Genomic DNA, 27708 nt, shown 5'->3' on the forward strand with positions numbered 1-27708 from the left:
AAAAGGTTGTTACATTCCCTGAGCCAGGAGAAGGCTATATAAGCCCTGATGTGTAGCTTTGTTTTGGGACTCACTTTGAGAAGTGTTCTGTGATTTGATCTGAATTCTGGGAAGCCGTTGTTGAGAGTCCCCCGGCTTTGAAAAACCCAGAATGTGGAAACCCAGATGTTGACTGGGTATGGATGTAATGGTTGGGCAGTTTGGAAATCTGTCTACTTGATCTGTTTCTGTCTTGATAATTCTGCCTGTATACTTTGAAGTTCGGGGTGCTGACCTTTTTCCCCTGAACAAGGTAAACGATATATGTCTGACTGATTAAAGTAAGCTTGTTAACCCATTTTGAGTTGCTTTCCTTTAACAAAGCAGATCCAAGAACCTGTATGGGCAGCCACCCTGAGGACGCTTGGGGTGCTTGCTGCTACAAAACCTCAGCTCTAGATTATTCCAATCAATAACTCTCCTCTTCCTTTCCTATTCATGGGTCGTTGAATGGAAGTGCAGTGTGACTTCTGACTTTATCACTCAACTTACAATGTTCTTTCCAAAGTTACCTACAATCTCTTAACTGCCAAATCTGATACTTTCTTCTTACCCTAGATCTCTTAGCTGCATTTAAAACAATTAACTCTCCTCCCCTTCTGACTATTCTCTTTTCCCTGGGTTTTCCTGACACTATACTCTCCTCATCCTATAATCTACCTGAATGTTCTGAGTCTCCTTTGCTAGTTCATCAGTAAAATCATTATCCCTAACTGTGAGTGCACCCCCAAAGCTCTATCCGGGGCCTTCTTTTCATTCTTCTATTACATTCTCTCCTTTGGTGACCTTATCAATTCCTATGGGCTTAATTATCTCCATGCAGATATTATTGCTATATATCCAGTTCTATTGACTCTCCTGAGTCCCAGTCCTACATCATAAACTGTTTATTGATCATTTCAAACTAGGTATCCTATAGCCATCTCAATTTAGTACGTTTAATACCAAAACAAAATTCATTATCTTTCCTCCCACCTTTAAAAAAAAAACAACCAAAAAAAACCTGATCCCTCTTCCAAACTTCTCTATTTTTGTTAAAGATGCTAACCACCATTCTTCAGTCTTCCAAGTTCATAACCTTGGTGTCATTCTTGACTCTTCACTCTCTCAAACCCAATATAACTAGCTGCAGAATCGTGCCATTTTAACCTTGTGCCCTGATAGATACTGGTCCTATATGGCACCACTCTAGTCTATCCTACACATAACTGACAAAGTGATTATACTTAAGCCCATATCTAACAATGTCATTCCTCATTCAATAAACTCCAGCGATTCCCTACTGCCTCCAGGGAAAACAAAATATCAATTCTTCTATTTAGCTTTTAAAGCCCTTTACCACAGTAGCTGTTTCTAACATTATAATCTCTAGTGAAGCCCTCCCTGCCACTCCTCATTTCCCATCTTCTCAGCTGAGAACTTTATTTCATATTCCAGTGAAAAAAATTGAGGACATTTGCTGATGGCTCTTTCTTCTTCCCTCTTCCTCATCTCATATCATTCAGGTCTTCCTCCACTACCTTTTCCTTTATTCTGTCTCACATTAAAAGGCAGCCCTTCTCCTTGCCAAGGCAAACCCCTAAACATGCACTCTTGATCCTATCCCCTCCCATATTCTCCAACAGATTGCCCCCACTACCATCTCTGATTTCTCTCTAATCTCCATTATCTCCCTCAACTGTCTCATTCCCTGCTGCTTTATCTTGAAAAAAACCCATCATTTGATCTAACCATCCCTACCAGATACCATCCTATATCTCTTCCCCTTGAGAAAGGCTTCTGCAATAGGTGCCTAACACTCTCTTCTCACTTCTAAACTTTGTAATCTGATTCTGATCTCATCATTCAACTAAAAATGTTCTCTCCAAAGTTAACATTGATTCTTTTTTTTTTTCAAGCAATCAAGGTTAAGTAACATGCTCAAGGTTACACAGCCAGTTATTTCTGGGTGGGTGCTAAGTATCTGAGCCTGGATTTGATCCCCAGGTCATCCCAACACTGGAGCCGGTGCTCTTACTTGCTGAGCCACCTGGCCACCCCTACATTGATTCTTAATTACCAAAATACAGTAACCTTTTCTCAGTCCTTATAATTCTTCACCTATCTGAAGCACTAGGCACTATCAATCACTCTATCCTCCTAAATACTCTCTCCTCTCTAGGTTTTCTTGATATTGTTCTCTCCTGGTTCTCCTTCTGTCTCTTCCTACTTGTCTTTTTTTTTTTTTTGCTAGATCTTCATCTGGAGCATGTCTACTAACTATTGGTTTCCCCAAGAATCTATACTGGGCCTTCTTCTCTTCTCCTTCTACACTATCTCTCTCTCCCAACCTTCAGTTCCATATCACCAACTGCCTTTTGGATATCTCAGACTAAATGTCCCAAAGGCAACTCAACATGTCCAAGACAGAACTTGTTATGTCTCTGCCCTACCCAAACCCTCCCCTCTCATCTACTTTCCTATTTCTGTTATAGGCACCATCATACTCCCAATCACCCAAGGTCACAACTTCAGTGTTATCTTAACTCCTCACTCACACTGACTCCATATATCCAATCTGTTGTCAGCTCTTGACATACCAACCTTCACAACAAATCACATAAACTTCTTCTGTCTATATATATGGCCCCCACCTTGGTGTGGGTTGCCACATCTCCCCTAGATTATTGCAATAGCCATTTGCTTGTCTTCCGACCTTGAGTCTCTCCATTCTAATACACCCTCCACTCTGGTGCCAAAGTACAGGTCTGACTATGTAACTGTGTTACACCACTCCCACTCTCCCACATTCAATCAATCCCAGTAGTTCCCTATTACCTCCAGGATCCAATCTAAAATCTTCTATTTGGCATTTAAAGCCCTTCACAACCTGGCCCCTTCCTACCTTTCCAGTTTTTATTATACCTTACACCCTCCCACATACTCTACTATACTGGCCTACTTGCTGTTGCTCATATAATACTTTTTCTCCCAACTCTGCCTTTTTACTGGCTGTTTCCCCTATAACTATAATTTTCTCCTTCTTTACCTCCACCTTCTAGCTTTCCTAATCTCCTTCAAGATTCAACTCAAATCCTATCTTCTGCAAGAGGCCATTTCTGTCACACACACACACACACACACCCCAGTGCCTTCTCTCTGATATTAATTATGCTGTGTGTATACAGCATAAGTATGTATGTATATATGATATACATATATAAATATATATAAATGTATGTATATATGGTATACACATATAAATATATGTATATATGGTATACATATATAAATAAACATATGTATATGTATACACACACATACTCTGTAAGTACAAAGTTATTTACATGTCGTCTCACCCATTAGAATGAGAGCAAGGATCATATTTTTCCTTTCTTTATATCCCCAGAGCTCAGTATAATGCCTGGAATCCATGTTAAATGCGCAATAAATGCTTAATGACTGCCTGACCTCACACCCTGGCCCTAACCTCTCTTTCCTGCCATGTCATACATTGTATTCTGATTTATCCAAACTGGACTTCTGTCTGTTACTCACACACAACACTCGACCCCCTGTCACTATGTCTTTAAGTTGTCTGACATGTATGTCACTCCGTGTCTGGGCTGTACCCCCTCTTCACATCTGCCATAGAGAATCCTTCTTACTTGAAGATTCAGCTTAAGCACAACCTTCCCTACAAAATCATTTGTGCTCTCCCCTACTGCTCAAAGCCTTCTCCCAAACTACTTTATGTTTAATTACCCTCTATTAATTTGTTTTTATTCTATTTACATTTACTGTGTGCATGTATATCTGTATGTATATATAGATGGATGGATGGATGGATGTACTTGTAGCCTTCCCCTTTAGGATGTAAGAGTATTAATTGTTTTATTCTTTGAATTTCTATCACTAATACTTAGCACAGTACCTAATACATAATAATAATAATGTAATAAATGCTTGTTGGCTGAGTTATTGATGTATAGGCAACAGAGTTAAAAGAAAGTATCCAGTAGTGTGATCAGGGTTCTTAGGGATTGGCAATATTGGGGCTGCAGTTACTCTGAGAATTCCTAGGCAACTTCCTTCCCTCTCTTAGATACTAGTATATTAGAGACACCTAGGATGGAAATAATTTCTTTTTTTATTTTTATTTTTGTTTTGCTTTTTTTTGGAAGGCTATTGGGGTTAAGTGATTTGCCCAAAGTCACACGGCTAGTAAGTATGTCAGTGTCTGTGGCCGTATTTGAACTCAGGTCCTCCTGTCTCCAGGGCTGGTGCTCTATTCATTGCACCACCTACCTGCCCCAGATGGAAATAATTTCCAGGAGTTTTCCCTCCTATGGACCATTTTCTCCATAATATATTCTTATGCTGTTTTTCTTAGTATATAGAAGATGAAGGGATAATAATTAGCCAACAAGTTTATTGTGACCACTACTATGTGCCCAGAAACCTGTCCTAGGCACTATGGGTCATTTTTATAATAACAGTATCTGGCATAAGCATTTTAAAGTTTGAAAAGCATTATACAGGGGTGGCTAGGTAGCACAGTGAATAGAGCACCAGCCCTGGAGTCAGGAGGACCTGTGTTCAAATCCGGCCTCAGACACTTGACACACTTACTAGCTGTGTGACTTTGGGCAGGTGACTTAACCCCAATTACCCTCCAAAAAGCCAAAAAAAAAAAAGGCACTATTCACACACACACACACTCAAACACACACATATACAAACACATCACCTCATCTGATCCTTTCAACTACTTATAAGTTAAGTACTACAGATATTACTAATTTAATTTTAAAGATGAGGAAATTGAGGCCCATAAAAGTTATGAGACTTGTCTATGGTCATATAACTAGTAAGAGTCAGAGACAGGATTCAAACTTGGGTTGTTCCTTACCCCAATCTCAGCAACCTTTCTACTATACCATATTGCTTCCTCCTTTAAAAAAAAACAAAAAGGATAAAACACTATCCATGGTCCTAGGAAATTTATAAAATACCATGGTGACAAAATAAAGCATACACATAAGAAAAAAATAAAAGATCAAGATAGTATTATATATTGATATAACAGAGTGCTGATTGTGTGATATAGAGAGTAAGGACAAAAGAAGAAAGAAAATCAATTGCCCAAATACACAGTATTGGTACATTATAAGACAGAGACCTAGTAGACAAGAATTCACATTAAAAAAATAAAATCGGGGTTTTGAGTGTGCTACATACTCCATATGAGTCAATCATGTGACAAGACAGTAAAAAAATTACGTGACCTAAAGCTGTATTTATAGAAGTCTTGTAAAAAAAAAAAAAAGGAGGTTACAGTACCACTGTAAAATTCCCTGGTCAGACCACAGCTGGAGTATTTTGTCCACTTCTGGGAACCATATTTATTTATTATGTCTGCTATGACAAGCTATGTGGAGAAAAGGACAGAGAACTGAAAAATATGTCATATGTAAATTGCTTGAAGGAACAGAGATGTTTATCTAGAAAAGAGAAGACTTAAGAGGAGACAAGTTAGCTATCTTTCAGTATTTGAAGGTCTATGATACAGAAGAGGAATCAGACAATCTGCTTGTTACCAAAAGGTAAAACTAGGAGTAATGGGTAGAAAAAGGAGAGAAGTAGAGTTTATTGTTATATAAAGCAAATTTCCTACAAATTAACACTATCCAAAGCTGCCACTCCTCCTCCTAACTTCCTTATTTCTATCAAGGATATCACCATTCTTTCTTGAATGTTTGTAATCTAGCAGTCAACCTTGACTCTTCCCTTTCACTCATGCCGTAGGAGGGCACAACAAATCGGTTGTGAAACCCTGTTGAACATTCTACCTCCTGAACACCCCTCAAATAGACCACCTTTTTTCTCCTTACACCATAACCACCCTAGTTCATGCACTCATCATGCTTGATCTGAACTACTGCAGTAGTTCCTTAATTGATCTTCATCCATACAGACTTTTTCATCACCAAACTATCTTTTACAAAGCTACTAAACTGACATTTCTACAGAGCAAGTCTGACCAGATGAGTGCTCTGCTCGAGAAAATCCAGTGACTCTCCATCTCCTCCCCTGTTTGGCACTGAAGGTCCTTCACAATCTAGTCCCAGGTCATCTTTTCAAGGCGATTACATATTACTCTTCCTCATTCATTCTACACTCCAGTCAAACTTACCTACTCAAAATTTCCCATATGTGACATTTTATTAATTGCCTCTGAGCCTTTGTACAGGCATAGAATGCTCTCCTTCATCACCTCTGACTCTTGAAAGTCCAGGTTCTCTTCAAAACTCCCTTGAAGGTTCAAGAAATTCACTTACAACCAAAGGCTTTTTCTTGATTCCTGAAAGTTTTTATTCCTCCCACATGCCCATTCCCTCAACCCATCACCCATGAACCCATATATTTTGTATATAGCCTATTTTTAACTATGAATATATCATATCTACCTAGTAGAATTAGGCTTCTTGTGGGCAGGGTCTCTCTTAATTTTATATTTGTATTCCTATCTTCAAAGACAGTACTTGGCACATGATAGTCACAAAATAAAACCTTGTTCTTCAATTTCTTGAGTAATAGTCATTGAGTGAATATGAAGACTTCATTGGAAGTCTTCATATAGACCTTGATGGCTGTGTAACAAAAATATTGTAGACAAGATCAATTCTTGCTTAATTATAGTTTATACTATGTTGTTCCATCTTTGAAGTTCCCTTTTCTCTGTCTTCTCATATCTAATCAATAACCAGGGTAAATCAATTCTAATTCTGTAATATCCTCTAAATCCAAGACCTCTTCTCTATTTCTATTGTGACCACCTCAATACAGGCCTTCATTTCTGTCATTTCGGTGGTTCATAGATGTGGGGGAAATGGCATTATGAAATCCAAGGATGTAAAGAGAACCAAGAAGAAAGGGTAGCTCAGAGCCATAACCAGGATGGCATGACTAGGTTTTAGACCCTGACCATCAAAATGCAACTTGCACCCCCTCCAACCACTAGAAACAACTAAGATTAGCACCTGATTAGCCAGGATAATTATATAAAATAAGAAAAAAATAGATATATTATTAATACCCATCCACTATAATAACTAATTCCTCTTTCTGTGTAACTGAATTTGTCTTAACTACTTCTTGTATTATTTTCACAGAATGCATTACAAAAAGTTTATTTGTGGACATGCTTCATTCTGCCTGGCCCTGGCATGAACATGTCCAGCTAAGGTGCTGGGTGGTTCATAGTACCAGATTGTACAGGGAGATTATTAATATCCCTTATTAAGGACGAAAGCTGAAAAAAAGTTCACTAAAGCAGTGGACACAGAGAGAAGAGAATGGATACTTTAGGATTATATTTTAAGGTTCTATGAAGATTAATGTAGGAGAGGCCATAGGAAGGTAATAGACAAAATGTTAGCAATAGATAGAAACAATACATATATAGGTGCTAAAGAGAGATGCGAAGATAATCAGAGTTAGATATTATGGATCAGAATGAAAAAGCAGCAAGTAGGTGTTTATGGTTATGGTAAAGGAAGAGAATGCAAACAGTCAGAGTGATAATAAGGAACTGAACAAATTAAGGAACAAGCAAAACATTTGACCCTGCAACTGTTTTAGTTGTGGTTAAAAACCACTGAGAAAAAGAACACTATCAGCACCCATGAATCTCAAAAGTTAGACACTATAACCTTAGTACATGTATGGATTATGTTGTCTAATGCAAGAGATGCTCCTTACAATAGAAAGTTGGCATTTACTTGGCCGAAGACAATGTCATACTTTCCCACTTCTGTATAGGTTGTCACAAGAGTCTTAGTGCAGCTTTAGTTATTAAAACTTAATTTAAGCTTCTAGTTTTTATAGTTCATTTAAGCTATTTCACAATGCCATCCTCCCCCCAAAAAAATTGGCAATAGTTCATTTAAACTACAAAAGCTTAAAACTATACTAAGACTTTGGGGATACCTTGTATTAGTCTGTACAAATTATGTAACTTCATGATGCTATTCACCATAAGATGCAATAGAACTGAAGAAAACGATTAAAACTGCCTGATAATGCTGTATGTCATTTTATTTCACTCCCTAAAAACAACCTCTAACCTATCTTCTTAATGCCTACCATATTCCATGGTCTTACAACAACAAAGGAGTTATTTCACTGTGAGACAATCTAGGATACACACTTACCACAATAGGTATAAATAAGTTTGGAATCAATAAAACGAACTCGGAGATTATGGAGCACAGCAGGCTCATGAAGATAGCTGAGAGCTGTGAGGTCATTTTCGCCCACGAGGATATCAGGGTTTCGTAAGTGAGGCAATTCCTTTGTCTTTGGATCTAGGCGATATTCCAAATCCTGAAAATTGAAAAGACAATACTTGTACAGATTATTTAAATAAAAAAAAAATATGTTCTTATTCCTAGTTAATTACTATAGATGGATCTCACCTACTGTTTCCAATTTTTATTTACATCGAACATGAGATTGCCAATTCCTGACACTTCTGATGTGACAGAAAGTTGGTTGAACTGGTAAGCCATGAAACCAAATGCATTTGTGGTTTCCTGCCTTCCATGTTTTTGTTCAAATCATTCTACCTGCCAAGAACATTGCCCTCTTTATCTTTGCAAATATTATCCAACCTTTAAGACTCAGACCTTTTCAGACTACTTAAGTCTACCATTTTTTTCTCCCCATGAATTTCCATAGTGCTAATTAGCTTTATAAAATTCAATGGGCAATTAACCATATACTTCTGCTTTTTGAAATCTCTTCTGCCATTAGTTTTTTTTATATGTTTGTTTTATTTCCCTAAGATTACATGTTCTTTAAATGCAAGAATCATGACATTAAATGTTTTATATTTTCTACAATGCCTTTCATATAGTAAATCATCAACAAATATTTGTAGGTTGATTGACTTAAATATCGAATCCTGGTCAGGTTTCCTCCAGTCACCCAGATTTAGGCAGTTTGCTATATATTAATTTTAACAGCAGCTTAAGCAAAAATCAAATAGACAAACTTGAGATAGGTGACGGTGAAAACAACACAAGGTATCCCAAGCCAATATAATACTTTTGAATACCTGCTATTTTTGATTATTCATATGACATGTGAACTTCATTTGCATGGATAATTTGCTAACTATATATTGATCTAGAAAACAAAAAAATAACATTGGAACAAAAAGTAAAACTCCAGGGGCAGCCAGGTGGTACAGTGAGTAAGAGCACTGGCCCTGGTGTCAGGAGACCCAGGATCAGTTCCAGCCTCAGATAGTTAACGCCCACACAAAATAACTGGCCGTGTAAACTTGAGCAAGTTACTTAACCCCAATTGCTTAAAAAAAAAAAGTGAAACTCCAACCTAAGACAAGCACACTATACTCTCTCCAAGTTAAATGGCAACCTCTTTAGTTTCTGATATTTCTCCTCTTCAACATAATATCTTGGAATTTACAGCTAAGGGGGTCTCTTAAGATCTTCTGTAGTAGTCTAACCCATTCATTTCACAGGTAAGGAAGAATGATTCAGAGAAAGTGACTTGTCCAATGTAACACAGTAGTAAAGTTCAGAGCACCCAAAGCCTGCAGACTGGGAAGAGAGAAAACTTTACCTTGCCTCCCTCAAGGCGTAGTTGAAGCACTTTATCTCCTGGTTTATAATCTTTGAGCAACTCTGCTGATTTCCAGACTTCCTCAGGATCAGGTATCCAAACCCGTGCAAACTATAAAACAAAACAATAATTAGGTTAATTTCTTTGAAAAAGTAACATAACTAGATTATAATTTACAATTAATATATGAGATTCAGTCAATATCAACTATAATTTTTCAAGTGCTGGAATAAATGTTTACCTCTCGTGGTGGTACCATCATTCACAAATGTTACTAAAATGGTGCTTTCACATAACAATAACATTTAAACTTAGTTTGATCTTACTTTATCCATTAGATTAGTATAAATGTCTACATTAAGTAGTTTGACTTTATTTTATCCATTACATGTATAACTAAAACATTGCATGTAAAATAAAAACTGGCACATTAAATCATATTGTCTGGTTATTTACAATGTCTAATCTAGTTATGCCAAGATGTTTTGTATTTTATTAATAGGTGCCTTATGATAAAAAAAACCTAAATATTTAATTTGAAGCTACAAGTTCATAAAATAAATTATACTTAATTAAATTTAAGAACTATAAAATTAGTTTATAGAAAATAAAAATACCTGTGACTTAAAATTTAACAAAGACTGATTTTAAAAGTCCTTTGAATAGTGATATAAAGTATTTTTTTATTCCATTCTAGGAATAGGTTCTTAATCTTTTTTGTATCATGGACACTTATACTTTTAGCAATCAAGTCTAGCCTATGCACCTCTTCTCAAAATGTTTCTAAATGCATAAAATCAAACACATGGAATTGCAAAGGAAACCAATTCTTTTTTTTTTTTTTTTGCTTTTTGGAGGGGGGAAGGCAGGGCAATTGGGGTTAAGTGACTTCCCCAGGTCACACGGCTACTAAGTGTTAAGTGTCTGAGGCCAGATTTGAACTCAGGTACTCCCGATTCCAGGGCTGGTGCTCTATTCACTGTGCCACCTAGCCACCCCAAAGGAAGCCAATTTGGTTGAAATGCAGTTATTAAAATATTTTTTTAAAAAAACAAGTTGACAGGCCCCAAGTTAAGAACTTTGCGGGGGGGAGGGGGAGCAGAGGAGCCAAGATAGAGGAGTAAAAGTAGGAATTTGCTTGAATTAATCTCCCAATCACCTCTAATATCTGTAAAAAATGACTAAACAAATTTCAGAGCTACAGAACACAAAAAATGACAGAGTAAGAAACATCTCCTGTTGAAGAGAGCCTGGCAAGTCAAAAGGAAGGGTGTATTGCATGGCCTGGAAGCAGAGCATAGAATGCACCAGCAGAGACCCGCAGCACAGACCAGGCCAAGTAAAAGATCAGTGCAGAAACCCTGTTGGACCTAGGTGAAAGAAAAGCATAGTCAGGACCCTGCCCCCAGGGTGGTGGCAGCTGTGGCGGCAGCTATAGTAGCAGCAGCACCTGCTTCCAAAGGTCCAAGTCCATAGATGGTGGGGAGACCAAGCGGCTAATCAGAGGGAAATTGCAGAAATCTCTTTGCTAGTGCTGAGGCAGGATTCTCTTGGTTTGCCTTGCTTGGATCTGGGGCGCAGTCTTGGGTGGCAGTCCTGGGGTGAGGAGTGCTGGTGTGGCAGAGCTTGTGGCAGCTGTGGAGAGGGAGTCCTCTTCACAGTTCTGAGGCAGGTGCCTAAAAGTAGCTTAGACAACAGCTACGCAAAACCCCAGAAATTTGGGACACAGCACTCTCCACTCTGGAAGCAGAGTTCTATCATGGCAAAGAACTCAAAAGTCAAATAATTATCTGGGAAAATGAGCAAACAGAGAAAAAGAAATCAGACTATAGAATCTTTCTTTGGTGACAAAGAAGATCAAAACATAGAATGAGAAGAAGACAAAAAGGTAAAACTCTTGCATCAAAAGCCTCCAAGAAAAATATGAATTGGTCACAGGCCATGGAGGAGCTCATAAAGTATTTTGAAAATCAAGTAAGAGGGGGTGGATAGGTGGCACAGTGAGTAAAGCACTGGCCCCAGAGTCAGGAGGACCCAAGTTTGGTTCCGGCCTCAGACACTTAACATCCACACAAAAAAACTAGCCGTGTAACCTTGGGCAAGTTACTTGACCCCAATTGCCCTCCAAAAAGGCAAAAAAAAAAAAATCAAGTAAGAGAAGTAAAGGAAAAAGTGGAAAGAGAAATGAAAGTGATGCAAGAAAATCATGAAAAACAAGTCAGCTTGCTAAAGGAGACCCCCCCAAAAAATACTGAAAAAAATAACACCTTAAAAAATAGACTAACTCAAAAGGCAAAAGAGGTTCAAAAATTCAATGAGAATGCCTTAAAAAACAGAATTGGTCAAATGGAAAAGGAAGTCCAAAAGTTCACTGAAGAAAATAATTCCTTCAAAATTAGATTGGAGCAAATGGAAGCTAATGACTGTATGAGAAATCAAGATATTACAAAACAGATCCAAAAGAAAGAAAAAAATAGAAGACAATGCAAAATATCTCATTGGAAAAACAACTGACCTGGAAGATAGAACCAGGAGAGACAACTTAAAAATTACTGGACTATTTGAAAGCCATGATCAAAAAAACAGCCTAGACATCATCTTTCAAGAAATTATCAAGGAAAACTGCCCTGATATTCTAGAACCAGAGGATAAAATAGAAATTGAAAGAATCCACTGATTGCCTCTTAAAAAAGATCCCAGAAAGAAGATTCCTAGGAATATTATAGCCAAATTCCAGAGTTCCCAGGTCAAGGGGAAAATATTACAAGCCATCAGGAAGAAATAATTCAAGTACTGTGGAAACATAATCAGGATAACCGAAGATCTAGCAGTTTCTACATTTAGGGATCAAAGGGCTTGGAATATGATATTTCAGAGGTCAAAGGAGCTAGGATTATATAGTTAGTCTTCTACAATATGACTATTATAGAAACATTTTGCATAACTACACATGTATAAGCTATATTGAATTGCTTGCCTTTTCAATGGGGGTAAGTGAGAAGGGAAGAAGGGAGAGAAACTGGAACTCAAAGTTTTAAAAACAAATGTTAAAAAATTGTTTTTACATGCAATCAGGAAATAAGATATACAGGCAATGAGATATAGAAATCCATCTTGCCCTACAAGAGAGTAAGGAGGAAGGGGAGAATAAGGGATGGGGGAGATAGAAGAGAGGGCAGATCAGGGGAAAGGGTAATTAGTATGCTTGCTATCTCAGGGTGAGAAGTAGGGGAGAGATCGGGAGAAAATTTGGAACTCAAAATCTTGTGGAAATGAATGTTGAAAACTAACAATAAATAAATACAAAAAAAAAACCTTTGTGAGTACAGTCTATATGACTACTACCAAAACTGAGATTACAAAGCCCAAAGTGGATCATTATACATACTGTTTTAAGGTAGCAAAGAACTTTTACATATATTATCCATCTGATATTACCCTGCTAACCCAACCCTGCAATACAAATATTCTTGCCTTCAGCTGTCTTATTAGCCTAGTATAGGGGTGTAGAAACTGTGGCCTTGAGGCCACATGTGGCCTCAAAGCTGCAGGTTCCTCTGAGGTACCACATCTCACCAGTCAGATTGGCTAAGATGACAAACAGGAAAATGACAAATGCTGGAGAGGATGTGGGCAAATTGGAACACTAATGCATTGCTGGTGGAGTTGTGAACTGATCCAGCCTTTCTGGAGAGCAATCTGGAATTATGCCCAAAGGGCTATAAATACTTTCATACCCTTTGATCCAGCAATACCACTCCTAGGGTTATATCCCAAAGAGATCATAGAAATGAGAGAAAGACCCATATGTACAAAAATGTTTATAGCAGCTCTTTTTGTGGCAGCAAAGAATTAGAAATTAAGGGGGTGCCCATCAATTGGGGAATGTCTGAACAAGTTGTGGTATATACATGTAATGGAATACTACTGTGCTATAAGAAATGAGGAGCAGACGGTCTTCATATTTACCTGGAGAGGCTTAAAAGAACTGATGCTGAGTGAGAAGAGTAAGTAGAACCAGGAGAAATTTGTACACAATTACAGACACAACGTATGTGTGATGACCAGCTTTGATAGACTGGACTCTTCTCAGCAATGCAGTGATATAAGTCAATCCCAAAAGACTCATGATGGAGAGAAATGTGTGCATCCAGAGAAAGAACTAGAAAGAACTAAGTTTATATACAGGTGGAAGCAAAATACCTGATCTTTTTCCTTCTCTTATTTGGTTTTATGTCCTCGTTACCATTTTTCATTCCAGCTGGTACAATCCATCCTTATAACCTGACTAATGTATAATGTGAAAGTATTTACAGATCCTATACTTGACTATAAGCTGCCATGGGAGGGGGGAGGGGAGGAAGGGGGACAAAATGTGAAACTCAAGGAATTGTGGAATTGAATCCTGTAAACTAAAAGGAAACAAACAAATTAATAAAAATTAAAATTTAAAAAAAGCTGCAGGTTCCACACCTCTATTACCATATCAAGACAACCCTGAAATACAGAATTTCCATCTCTTCCATTAATGTCTACCAGCAGGACTATGTGAAAGAAATCATCAAAATAATTCTCCAAGATAAGAAGATGCTAATACCAGAAGTGAGAGTTGACAGTAAAAGCCAATCAGAATCAAGACAGAGTTTTTTTTCAAGAGGATAAGGTAAGTAAACATGACACATGGCCCATTGTGCTAATTCAGCGGCATTCATAGCATGCCAGATCTAGCTGGCAAGGGGAGATCACAGAACTTGTAAAATTGGCCCAAGCCACAGACAGCAGTTAGATCAGGACAAAAATGCTACATGATACATTTCTAGGTATAGGGACAGAAAATAATATGGCTATGTTGTAAAGATTAGATTAAGCATAGACAAAGCATGGAGCCACTCAGAATGAAACACTCAAACAACACTCACTGTGATGTGAGAGTACTTTTACAATTCCTTTTCTTAAGTGAATTTCTATTGGCCAAATATTTTGCTTTTCATTTCACTTACATATTTATTTTGTACTAAATCAAAATGCATGTGTTACAGTAGAGTCTCAAAGCCTCCCATGGACATAAACCCTCAAAGTTTAAAATTTTCCAAATTGTGAAGGGAGAGGGAGAGAAGGCAGAATTTTAAAATTCTGCTTAGAGTCAAAAATGTCTTCTTACAACTCTGCTGGATGGGTATTATTAAGTAAAGTGACAAAGAATCACTACTCTCCCTTTGCCCTTTCCTCCCACCTCCTATACTATCTTCTCAGCATGTTGCAATTTTTTTTTAGCAACAAAGGTACAAATATAAATAATTAGTTATGACAAAATTCTCTAGTAAGTACATGAAATTTGGAATCAGCGTTCCAGCTCTAACACTTATTAGCTGTGTAACCCTAGGCAAACAACAACCTTTCTGAATTTGTTTCCTCAGCAGTGAAATGGGGATAATACTTGCACTGCTTACCTCAAAGGGATGTTGCAACAACAAAAAAAGCACTTTATCAATTATTAGGAGTTATTTTGCCCAAGTATATACTAGTAAAACCAACAATCTAAGAGAAATGGATGAATATTTACAAAAATATAAACTGCCCTATAAATAACCCTATCTTAAAAGCAAAAAAAAAAAAATGAACAAACCATCAGGGAGCTCCCTAAGAAAAAATCCCAAGGACCAGATGGAATCACAAGTGAATTCTACCAAACATTTAAGGGGCAATTAATCCCAAAACTATATAAACTATTTGAAAAAAAATGAGAAATACTACCAGATTTATTTTGTGACACAAATAGAATTTTGATATGTAAACGAGGGAGACCAAAAACAAAGAAAGAAAACTACAGACCAATTTTCTTAATGAATATTGATATAAAATTTTTAAATAAAATACAAGCAAGGAGATTACAGCAATATATCACAAAGATCATATACTATGAACAAATGAGATTAACTCTAGGAATTCAATATTAGTAAAACTATCAGCATAATTGATCACATCAATAACATCAAAAATCAAATTATTACAGCAATAAATGCAGAAAAATCTTTGGCAAAATATAATATTCATTCAAATTAAAAACATAAGAAAGCATAGGAATCAATTAACTCTCTCTTAATATGATAAGTAGTATATATATAAAATTATCAGCAAGGATTATCTGTACTGGGGACAAACTAGAAGCCTTCCCCAAAAGATCAAGAGTGAAGCAAGGATGTCCACTATCACTACTACTGTTCAATATTGTACTAGGAATGCTACCCATAGCAATAAGACAAGAAAAAGTCATTGAAGGAATAAAAAATAAGCTAAGGAAACTAAACTATAACCCTGCAAATAATATGATGGTATACTTAGAGAACCCTAAGGAATCAACAACAAAAAAAAATTAGTCGAAACAACAACTTTAGCAAAGTTGCAGGCTATAAAGTAAACCTACATAAATCATCAGTATTTTATTTTACTACCAACAAAACCCACCAGGAAGAGATAGAAAAGAAATCCCATTTAAAATAACTGCATACAATATACAACACTTGGGAGTCTACCCACCAAGACAAATCCAGGGATCATATGAATAAATTACAAAACCCTTCAGACAAATAAAGACAGATTTAAACAATTTGAGAAATATTGTTTGTGAGTAGGCCAAGTCAATATAATAATAATGACACTTCTACCAAAGTTAATTTACTTATTCAGGGAAATACCAATCAAACTACCAAAGAATTATAGAGCTAGGAAAAATAGTAACAAAATTCAGGAGGGACAACAAAAAGTCAAGAATATCAAGAGAATAAATGAAAAAAATGTTAAGGAAAGCAACCTAGCAGTTCCAGCTTTCAAACTACATTGCAAAGGGGTAATCATCAAACAATCCAGTACTGGCTAAGAAATATAGTGGTGAATCAGTGGAATAGAATAGATTATGTACACAATAGATAGTAGTAAAAGACCACAGCAATCTAGTGTTTGATAAACCCAAAGATCCAAGCCTTTGGGATAAGAACTCAACATCTGAAAAAAAATTGCTGGGAAAGCTGGAAAGCAATTTGTCAGAAACTAGGTATAGACCAACATCTCACACTATATACCAAGATAAGGTCAAAATGGATATATGGTATATACAGATAGATAATTTTGATTCCATGAAATTTAAACCTTTTGCACAAGCAAAACTAATATAGCTAAAATTAGAAGAAAAACAGGAAAGTTGGAGGGAAAATTTACAACAGCCTTCTCTGATAAAGGCTTCATCTTCTCAAATATATAAGAACTAATTCAAATTTATAAGAATACAAGTCATTCTGCAATTGATAAGTGGTTAAAGGGTATGAATAGGCAGTGTTCAGAAGAGGAAATCAAAATTATCAACTGTCACTTGAAAAAAAAAATGCTCTAAAAACTAATGAATAGAGAAATGCAAACCAAAACAACTTTGAGATACCACCACACCCCTGTCAGATTGGTTAACCTGACACAGAAGGAAAGTGACAAATGCTGGAGAAAATGTGGAAAAGTTGGGACACCTAATGCATTGATGGAGTTGTGGACTAGTCCAACTATTTTGGAAAACAATTTGGAACTATGCCCAAAAGGCTATAAAAATGTGCATAATGCCTTTTGACTCAGCAATACCACAACTAGATCTGTATCACAAAGAGATTTTTTTTAAAGGAAAAGGATCTATGTTTTCAAAAAGTATTTGTAGCAGCTCTTTTTGTGGTGGCAAAGAATTGGAACTTGAGGAAGATGCCCATCAATTAGGAGATGGCTGAACAAGTTGTGATATATAACTGTGATGGAATATTATTTTGCTATAAGAAATGACAAGCAGGATGGTTTCAGGGAAACCTGGGAATACTTGTATAAACTGATGCAAAGTGAAGCAAGCAGAACCAGAAAGCTATTATAAAAAGTAATAGCAATATTGTAAGGATATCAACTGTGAGAGATTTAGCTACCCTGATCAAAAAAGTGATACAAGATAATTCCAAAGAACCAATGATGAAAAATGCTGTCCACCTCCAAAGAGAGAACTGATGAACTCTGAATGCAGATTGAACATATTTTTTACTTTCTTTATTTTTGTTTTATATTGTTTTACAACATGTCTAATATGGAAATATCTTTGGCGTGACCTCACATGTATAACAAAAATCAAGTGCCTGCCTTCTTAAGGAGGGGGAAGGGATAGGAGGGAGAAGAGAATTTGGAACTCAAAATTTTTTAAATGGTTGTTAAAAAAATTTTTTTTACATGTAACTGGGAAATATTTAATGAAAAAATTGCTTCATAAAACTCAATGTGCTATAAGAATGTACCTTATTATTACAATGCTTCAAGTATTAATGCCTTCATATGTGTAGGCACTGTCTCAGTGCAGATCACAAATCTTCCTCCTCTTAGTGCACTGTCTTTATGAAATACCATTTTAAAAGAAAGCACCTCTTTAAACCAAGAAATATAAAAGCCAGTGACAAAGCCTCTTTAAACCTGGCTAAGTTGCCAGGACATAAGCCCACATCTGACACCGGCCCATAAAAGCTTGTCTAGTTTGGGAGGAAACAAGTCCATAAGTTGTCTTGCATTCATTCATTCTGCTGATATGGTCTTTAAGAACCCAAGGTTACCTCCATTTCATGATGAAGCATCAGAATAGTACTTATGCCTTAGGCCACATTTGGAGTATTGTGCTCAACTCCAGGTCTGTTGGTTGATATTGATAAGCTGTCCATAGGAGGCTAAACTGGATTTCTTTGCCTGGTCCCTAGGTTCCCTTACCTACAAGAAGAGTTCCCTCCAACTACTAATTTCAAGCAGAGACTAGATCACTTAGTGGCTATGTTATAGTAAAGATTCTTTTTGGGTTTGGGCTGCTACTAGAGGGCAAATCAAGTCCCATGCAACTCTAAATTCTGTGATTATCACGTACACATTTCAAGGATTGATAATTTCATTATTGTTAGTATTCTCTCAATGAATGGAGACTGTAATCCTATAAATCTTAATAGACAATCAGGAAAGAGTTTCTGTGATCAAAATTTTGTAAATCTTAGTTCAACCTGGTAATGACATTCTCTGAATTTTACTATGGTGGTCCTCAGACATCTCACATGCAGTCCATCGGCAGGTACCCATCTGAGACCTTTCTAGCTTGCTAGGACCTGGCAGGACTGGTGCTCCTCTGGAAAGTCCTCAAGAATCGTGGCTTACCTCAATGCCAAGATGAGACACAGAAGTTATAAAATACATCAATCAAGTGACAAGAATACCTTAGATCTCTAGGGATACAAAGGCAAAAATAAGACAGTTCTTACCTTCAAGAAGTTTCCATTCTACCTAGGGGATACAGTATGTTCACAGATCACTATATAAAGAACATAATAAATACGAAGTGATTGGGAGGAGAAAAACTAACAACTGAGAGAATTTTAAAAAGGTCCCCAAAGAAGGTAGCACTTGAACTAAGCCTTTAAAGGGGTTATGAATTCCAAGAGGCAGAGATGAAGAGGAAGAACACGCATAGTATAGCATGGAAAACAGCTTGTACTAAAGTACAAAGGTAAACTATGCAATGTCACTCATGGGGAATGGCAAGTAGACCAGTTTGGCTGGAGTTTAGAATGTGGGAACAGGAATAATATATAATCAGCCTTGAAATGTAGGCTGAAACCAGACTGTGAAAGGCTTAAAATGGCAAACGGAGGAGTTTATATTTTACCTTAAACTAAAGAGAGCCTTTGGAGCTTTTTAAGTAAGAAAAAGACAGAAGATTCTTATATATAGATAAATAAAAATGCTAAAAATATTTTACATTAATCTTTCCTTAAATATAATAGTAATCACGGAATGAATATTTTTAACTTGATTTACAATAGAAATGGAGAAGGAAAAAGATGAGAAGGAAGGGGAGCAGTGCAACAAAAGGAGCAGCTTTCTTTTCCTTGGGACACTGCAATGAATGCTGGCACAGGCCAGGGTGTCACCTAGGAGACTGTGAGGGCTCTTAAAACAAAATGATGCCACTGAGAAAGAGGGGGAAAGAGGACTCAGAACCTCAGAAAGTGGAGGTTTGAGTAATTGATAAGGAAAAATAACACAGTATAACTTTAAAAGAGAAAAAAAAAGGTTTGAGGATACCATGATTAGAAAAAAGAGACCGCAAATTATAAAGGATATAAAAGACTTTAAAAAATTAAAAGGAGTGAAATTTAAACAGATTTTTAAAAACATACAAAAAAAACTGTGACAGTACAAAGGACTCACCTGATTAGAAAAGCATGTAAAATTTGAGGATGAGAATAAAGTGATTTGCCATGCTAACTGCTAAAATACATAACCCGGAAAAAAAAATGCTAGTATAAATACAAGTTACCTTGCAAATGAAATAAATCATCTGCCCCTGAACGGTAGTTTAATTTAGTGGCTCTGGCAGCATTGTTTGGGTATTTCTCACAAAATCTAATAAACTGGGACTGACAGGTACAAAGGAAGTTGTTGTTCAGTAATGTCTGACTCTTCATGACCCCATGAATCATACTGTCCATGGAGTTTTCTTGGCACAAATACTAGAGTTGTTTGTCATTTCCTCCTCCAGAGGATTAAAGCAAAAAGAGGTTAAGTAACTTGCCCAGGGTCACACAGCTAGTGTCTGAGGCTGGATTTGAACTCAGGTCTTCCTGATTCCAGGCTGAGTGCTCCATCCACTGAGCCACTCAGTTGCCACCTATTTCTCTGGTTTTGCACCAGAAAGATGGAACCCTAAAAAGTTGATTAATATTGACAGCTGGAAAGATAGAACCAAGATCTAAAACTACAAGGGCACTACCGAAGTCAATAGTCCAACTCCTTCATTTTACATATGAGAAGACTAAGATCCAGGGAAGTTAAGAGTTTTGCCCACAGTCATATAGATGGTAAATGGTAAAATTGAGATTTGGACCCTTGTCCTTTACTCCTCTTGAATCAGTGTTCTTTCCACTATACTACAAGATTTTGGTGATTTTAGTCTATCTTTAATAAGGTAAGGGGGAAGAGGAGGGGGAAGCTAGGTGGCCCAGTGAATAGAGCACTAGCCCTGGAGTCAGAAGGATCTGAGTTCAGGTCAGACACTTAACACTTACTAGCTGTGTGACCTTGGGCAAGTCACTTAACCCCAACTGCCCTTCCAAAAAGCAAAAATTTTTTTTTCTTTTAATAAAACAAAAAAGAAGGTGAGGAATTCATTGTTGCATAATTTGGTTCTAATTCTGGACAAGAGCACAAGGCAATGTGTGTGAGCAAGAGCAAAGGGAATGGATTTGATACTGCCTTTTAAATTTGCACTAATTCCCAGTAAGGCTTCTGCTAGTCATTCACATTGTCTATGGCAAAGGGGGAGAGCCAGAAAAATTACTCCTAAGATCCAATACAATCTAGTACTGGCCTATGTAAAAAGTCTATGTTCTAATATTGTTATAATCAATGATGTCTCTTGGTAAATGGACAATTAGAGTGAAAATATTTTTTAAAAAAAGCTTAGATATTTGAATAAAGAAAAATGGATTAAAAAGCAATTGTTCTAAGCCCTTTGTTTTCTTACTGCTCTAGGACTATGGCCAGAAAGCAAAGCAGATAGACTAGCTTGATAAGTATTCAGGCATTCTCCATCCAGATTTGTCTTGCAATGGTTTAGTTCAGCAGCAATTGTAAGTTGGTTAACAACTAAATCCAATAGGGTTTTCACAATCTTCATTCAGGTGGACCTCTGTGCTGTTTTTGACACTACTTGACCAATACCTCCTCCTCCTTAGGCTTAAGAGACATTATTTTATTGAATTCCCCTAGTCTACTTTCAAACACTCTATCCCAAGCTCCCTTCTCTCTTTATAGTTTTTTCCCTTAATGATCTTATCAATGTCTTATAAATCTACACAAATGGCCCTAATTCTTTAAATTCAGCCCCATATCATCTACTGGACATTTCCATTTGGGTGTCTGGCTAGAATCCCAAATTCAATATATTCAAGACAGAAGTAATCATTCTCCCTAAATCTTTTTCCCCTCAAAATCTGGCTAATTTTGATTCAGGACACCATTATCTTTCTATTCTCCCACATTTGTAACCTAAGAGCCATCTTTGACTCTTCCCTCTCCTTGAAAGCTTACATCTAATCAGTTGCTAAGTCTAATTCTATTTCCACAATATCTTTTCTCTCCTGCATGTTGTCTTCTCTCTATTCACATTTTCACTAAGTTATCACTTCCTGCCTGGAATACTTGATTTCTCTGTTTTCAGTATCCTTCTTCTCCAATCCAATTTCAACACAGCTGCCAAAATAATACTGCTAAGTCATAGGTATGACCATGTCATGCTCGAGACCAAAAATCTTCACTGAATCCTTATTGCTTCTAGGTGTGAAATGCAAATTTCTCTGCCTGTCATTAAGACCCACCACCATCTGACTTCAACTCATTTTTCCTGCCTTTCCATGAAGTTTCACAATATTCTCTTTCACATATTCTATTTCTGACAAACCATTTTTCAGATTAAACATTCTGACTCTACCCTTACAGCATTAAATAAAGCCATTATATCACAAACTCCTAAGTTTCAAATAAACTCCCTCAACACCCACTTTCTCTTTCTTTCAAGGTTCTGTTCACCTCACACCTCCTTTGTTAAACCTTCTGGTTCTTCCTTATAAGTTATAAGATGCCTTTTATAAGGTTCCATTTATAAATGCTATCCTCATATTACCTTATACTTATTTATGTATGTTTTTTCATCTATTCCTCCATCTCAAGGAGAATGCAAACTCCTTGAAAGTACAGACAATTTCATTTTATCCTTGTATTCCTAATACACAATACCACACACACAGTAGATACTTAACAAATGTCTGATATGTTGGATTGAGTTGTTGGAGGTACACAATAGAGAGAACATATCAGTTTATCTTACTTCATTAATCCTCAGGAGATCCCTCTATATTCCAAGACTTATGTTTGGATTTTAAATATTTCCAGATACTCAAATTCTTTAATGTTCTGAGCCCTGTAGGAGTCACTGAGAAGAGAGAGAAGGAGCAGAATAGGTAAGAATTACAGAGAAAGCCTTTAACCCAAAAATATCTTCCACTATATATTCCACCAATCAGATATTTTGTTGGGTTGAAGAGCTCCTCTTCCACATCCTTCTGTGAATGTTAAGCCTCATTCACACCTAAATGTGAATAATATTAATGAGAAAATAAAATCAACACCTAGCTAAGACAGGAAAAACACAGATCTGAATGGGAGTTCTTACTGGATGGTAGGAAAAAGGAAGGAAGTTTTTAGAGCAAGAAGTAGGCAACACAGATTGATTTTTTACATTTACAGGGCAACAGGAGCAAATAGATGAAAAAAGAGTCAAAATAATAGCTGCTAAAGAGACAAAGATTCTCCAATTTACAATTTTGCCAGGGGCCCCAGGACTAGGTACTTAGCTGTGATCCTGTGAACCAATAGTTCTCAGAAGAATTGCAAACAGTCAACAAACATATAAATATTTACTCAGAATCATAAAAATAAGAGAAATGCAAATCAAACAATTCTGAGGTTTCACCTCATACCCAGAAAATTGGAAAAGATGATAAATGATGGGTATAGTTGGTGTTGAAGTGCCTACCAAAAGACAGGCATACTAATAATGTTGGTTGAGCAATTAATTGGTTCAAGCACTCAGAAAAACAAGTTGAAATAAATATTAGAAAGTGACTAAAATGTCCATATTCATGGACCTAAAGATTCCACTATTAGGTATAAATCCCAAGGAGGTCGAAGACAGATAGAACACAAACATACCAAAATATCCAGTCTAGCACTTTCATGCTACCAAAGTGGAAATAAAGGAGATAGCCCTACAAAGGAGAATGTCTGAAAAAATAATGTGGTACATGAATATAATGGAATATTATTGTGCTAAAAGAAAAAATGAATGTTGAATACAGAGAAACATAAGAAGACTTATATGAACTGATTGGAATGAAACAAGCAGAAATAAGAAGCTAAAATGCATATTGTGTATGATAATGTAAACTGAAGGAACAACAAGAAAACAATAAAAATTATGATGATGGAATTTGGCCCCAAAGAATAGATATGAGAAGCCCTTTCCCCAACCCGCTTTGTAGAAACAGAGGACTATGGATACTGTATGTAATAACCAGACTTTTGGACATGCTATTTAGTTTTATTGCAACATTTTTACCTTTTTTTCATACTTTTATTATAAAGGATATGTCCGTGGGAGTGGGTATGGATACAGTGGGAAATAAGTGATGCAAAAATAAAATTATTAATAAAAAGTTATGTATAAGAAAAGGTACTTCTTCCCTTCCTTAAAGAAGTATAAAGCTATAGGAATGTAACACTGAATGCACTGTCAGACTCACTTAATATGTTGGTTAATTTTTTGAGAAGCTTTTTCTCCCTCTTTCTTTTTAATTCTATGTTATAAGAATTGGCCTGACAGTAGAAACAAGGATAAAGAAATATTAAAAATAATTAATTTTAGCTTTGGGGCGGCTAGGTGGTGCAGTGAATAGAGCACCAGCCCTGGAGTCAGGAGGACCTGAGTTCAAATTCGGCCTCAGACACTTAATACAAAAACTAGCCATATGACCTTGGGCAAGTCACTTACCCCAACTGCCAACCAAAAAGCAAAAATAAAAATAAATAAAAGTTATATAAAAACAAAAAAGATATCAAAAAATAAATTAAAGAAAATAAGGACAGGGGAGAGGCCACAGCCAAGGTGGCGAAGTAAAAGCAGGAACTTGCTTGAGCTCTGGTTCCAATCAACTCCAATACCTGTAAAAAAAAATGACTCAACAAATTGTAGTGCTACAGAACCCACAGAGTGACAGAGAGAAACAATATCCCACAGAAGGCAGCCTGACAAGCTGACAGGAAGGGTCTATCCCACCGAGCTGGGAGCAGAGTGCAGTCCCATATGAGTCGTGTTGGCCCAGGCCCGCAGCTGAGACTGACCAGAGCAGACTTCAGGGGACTGATTCACTGGTAGCTGTAGTCATTTCCAGACTTCTCAACCCATAAACGCCAAAGAGAAAGTAAAAGGTCAGTGGGGAACTGGGTTGGAACTAGGTGAGAGAAAATCATAGTCTGGCCCCTGCCCCTGAGGCAGTGGAGGTGGCAGTAGATGCAGCTGATGGCACATGGCTTCCCCCTGAGATCCAGGCCTACAGATTGTAGGGGGACCAAGAGACCATTCAAAGGGTAATTTCTCTTGCTTTGAACTGCTTGGATCTGGGTGGTGGTCCTAGGGTGAGGAGCGTTAGCATGGCAGAGATTGTGGTGGCTATAAAGAGGGCGTCCTCCTCACAGTTCTGAGGCAGGTGCCTGAAAGAAACTCTGACAACAGCTATGCAAAACCCTAGAAATTTGGGACACATCACTCTCCACTCTGAAAGCAGAGTTCTATAATGGCAAAGAGCTCAAAAGTCAAGTAATTGGCTGGCAAGATGAGCAAACAGAGGAAGCATAATCAAACTAGAAAATTATTTTTTGTGACAAAGACAACCAAAACATAGAACCAGAAGAAGACAACAAAGTAAAAACTCCTGCATCAAAAGCCTCCAAGAAAAATATGAACTGATTGCAGGATATGGAGGAGCTCAAGAAGGATTTTGAAAATAAAGTAAGAGAAGTAGAGGAAAAATTGGGAAGAGAATGAGAATGATGCAAGAAAATCATGAAAAGCAAGTCAACAGCCTGCTAAAGCAGACCTAAAAAATACTGAAGAAAATAAAACCTTAAAAAATAGACTAACTCAAATGGCAAAATAGGCTCAAAAAGCCAATGAGGAGAAGAATACCTGTAAAGGATGAATTGCCCAGATGGAAAAGGAATTTCAAAAACTCACTTAAGAGAATAATTCCTTTGAAAATTAGATGAGAGCAAATGGAAGGTAATGAATTTATGAGAAATCAAGATACTATTTTTATCAAATGCTTTATTAACTTCTAGTTTGCATCATTCATTTCCACCAGATTTTGAGTTACAAATTTTCTCCCCATTTTTCCCCTACTCAACACCCCAAAATAGCGATTCCACTGGATATTCCCTCGTCCAATCTGCTCTCTCCCATATCTTCCCACATACCCCCTCCAATTTTCCAATAGGGCATGGTGGATCTCTATTCCCCAGTGCCTGTATATCTTATTTCCTAGTTACATGTAAAATAATATTAATAATAGTATATATATATATATATATATATATTTAAACATTTGATTTTAAGACTTTAAATTCCAGATTCATTCCCTTCCTCCCTTGTCACCCACCCTTATTGGGAAGATAAGCAATTCAATATAGGTTGTACATGTGTAGCTATGCAAAACATTTCCATAATGGATATATTGTAAAAGACTGACTATATTTCCCTCCATCCTATCCCACCTACCACTTGTTCTGTTCGCTAATTTGATCCTGTCCCTTTTCAAAAGTGGGTGCTTGCAACTTCCCTCAACCCCAGCCTGCCCTCTATTCCATCATCCCCATCTCATCCCCTTCCCCCCTACTCTCCTGTAGGGTAAGATATCCTATTTAGTGTGTATGTCATTCCCTCCCTAAGCCCAATTCAATGAGAATAAGGTTGACCTATTCCCTTTTGCCTTCCTATTCTTCCCCTCCATTGTAACATTCTTCCCTTGCCTCCTCTATATGAGATAATTTACCCCCTCCTCTCATTATATTCCTCTCTCACCTCTTAATTTCACCATTTAAGTATCATCCCTTCCTATTCAGTTGGTCCTTCAATCCCTCAGTGTAGAAGCTGCCAGATCCTGTGTTATCCTGATTGTGTTTCCACAGTATTCAAATTGCTTCTTCCTGGCTGCTTGTAATATTCTCTCCTTGATCTGGGAACTCCGGAACCTGGCTATAATATTCCTAGGAGTTTTCTTTTGGGGATCTTTTTCAGGAGGTGATTGGTGGACTCTTTCAACCTCTATTTTGCCCTCTGGTTCTAAAACATCAGGGCAATTTTCCTTGAGAATTTCTTGGAGGATGATTTCTAGGTTCTTTTTTTGATCATGGCTTTCAGGTAGTCCAATAATTTTTAAATTATCTCTCCTGGATCTATTTTCCAGGTCAGTGGTTTTTCCAATGAGATATTTCACATTGCCCTCTATTTTTTCATTTGTTTGGATCTGTTTAATAGTATCTTGATTTCTCATAAAGTCACTAGCTTCCATTTGCTCCAATCTAATTCTGAAGGAATGATCCTCTTCTGTGACCTTTTGAGATTCTTTATCCATCTGGCAAATTTGGCTTTTTAAGGCATTCTTCTCCTTGTTGCCTTTTTGAGCCTCTTTTGCCATTTGAATTAGTCTATTTTTTTTTAAGGTGTTATTTACTTCAGTCAGGTTGTTGACTCTCATTTCATAATTATCTTGCATCATTCTCATTTCTCTTCCCAATTTTTCCTCCACTTCTCTTATTTGGTTTTCAAAATCCTTCTTAAGGTCCTCTATAGCCTGTAACCAGCTCATATTTTTCTTGGAAGCTTTTAGTGCAGGAGTTCTGCCTTCACTGTCTTCCTCCTATTCCATGCTTTGATCCTTTTTGTCTCCAAAATAGGAGTGTAAAGTTGGATTGCTCGTCTTGCTTTGCTTCCTTTGCTTGCTCATGTTGCCACTCAATTACTTGACTTTTCAGTTTTTTGCCACAGTAGGACTCTGCTACCAGACAGGGGAGCTTTGTCCCAAATCACTGGGGTTTTCACAACTGCTGGAACTGTTAGTTGGGTGCCCTCTCTGAAGCCTCCACACTCTCTGGCAAGCTGGTCACACACCCCAGGACCTCTACCCTACACCGCAATTCAGATCCAAGCAGGTTAAAGCAAGAGCTATTACCCCTCAGACTGGTCACTTGTTCCCCCTACAATGTTCAAGTCAGGAGCTGAAGCATCCACACAGTGGTGGTTACATGGCCGAGGTGTCTCAGCAGCTTCTGCCTCCAGGGGGTAAATCCCAGACTGCACTCCTGGACTCCCAGGTTCCAAAG

General features: G+C 37.2%; 1 protein-coding gene across 4 annotated transcripts in view; it reads right to left on the reverse strand.

The window, feature by feature from the left end:
* The window catches only part of MYO5A (myosin VA), a 258166-nt gene that overhangs the window by 160582 nt on the left and 69876 nt on the right, over nt 1-27708 (reverse strand). For all 4 annotated transcript variants that reach the window (XM_069098069.1, XM_069098068.1, XM_069098067.1 and 1 more), the window contains exons 2-3: nt 9670-9780; nt 8235-8406 (exon numbers count right to left, since the gene is read on the reverse strand). In XM_069098069.1, coding sequence (XP_068954170.1) covers nt 8235-8406; nt 9670-9780 — 283 coding nt within the window. The remainder of the gene's footprint in view (nt 1-8234; nt 8407-9669; nt 9781-27708) is intronic.

Source organism: Petaurus breviceps, unplaced genomic scaffold (assembly GCF_028583685.1).
Source record: "Petaurus breviceps papuanus isolate PSGF00001 unplaced genomic scaffold, PetGlider_PUasm1.0 37, whole genome shotgun sequence".
Lineage (NCBI taxonomy): Eukaryota > Metazoa > Chordata > Mammalia > Diprotodontia > Petauridae > Petaurus > Petaurus breviceps.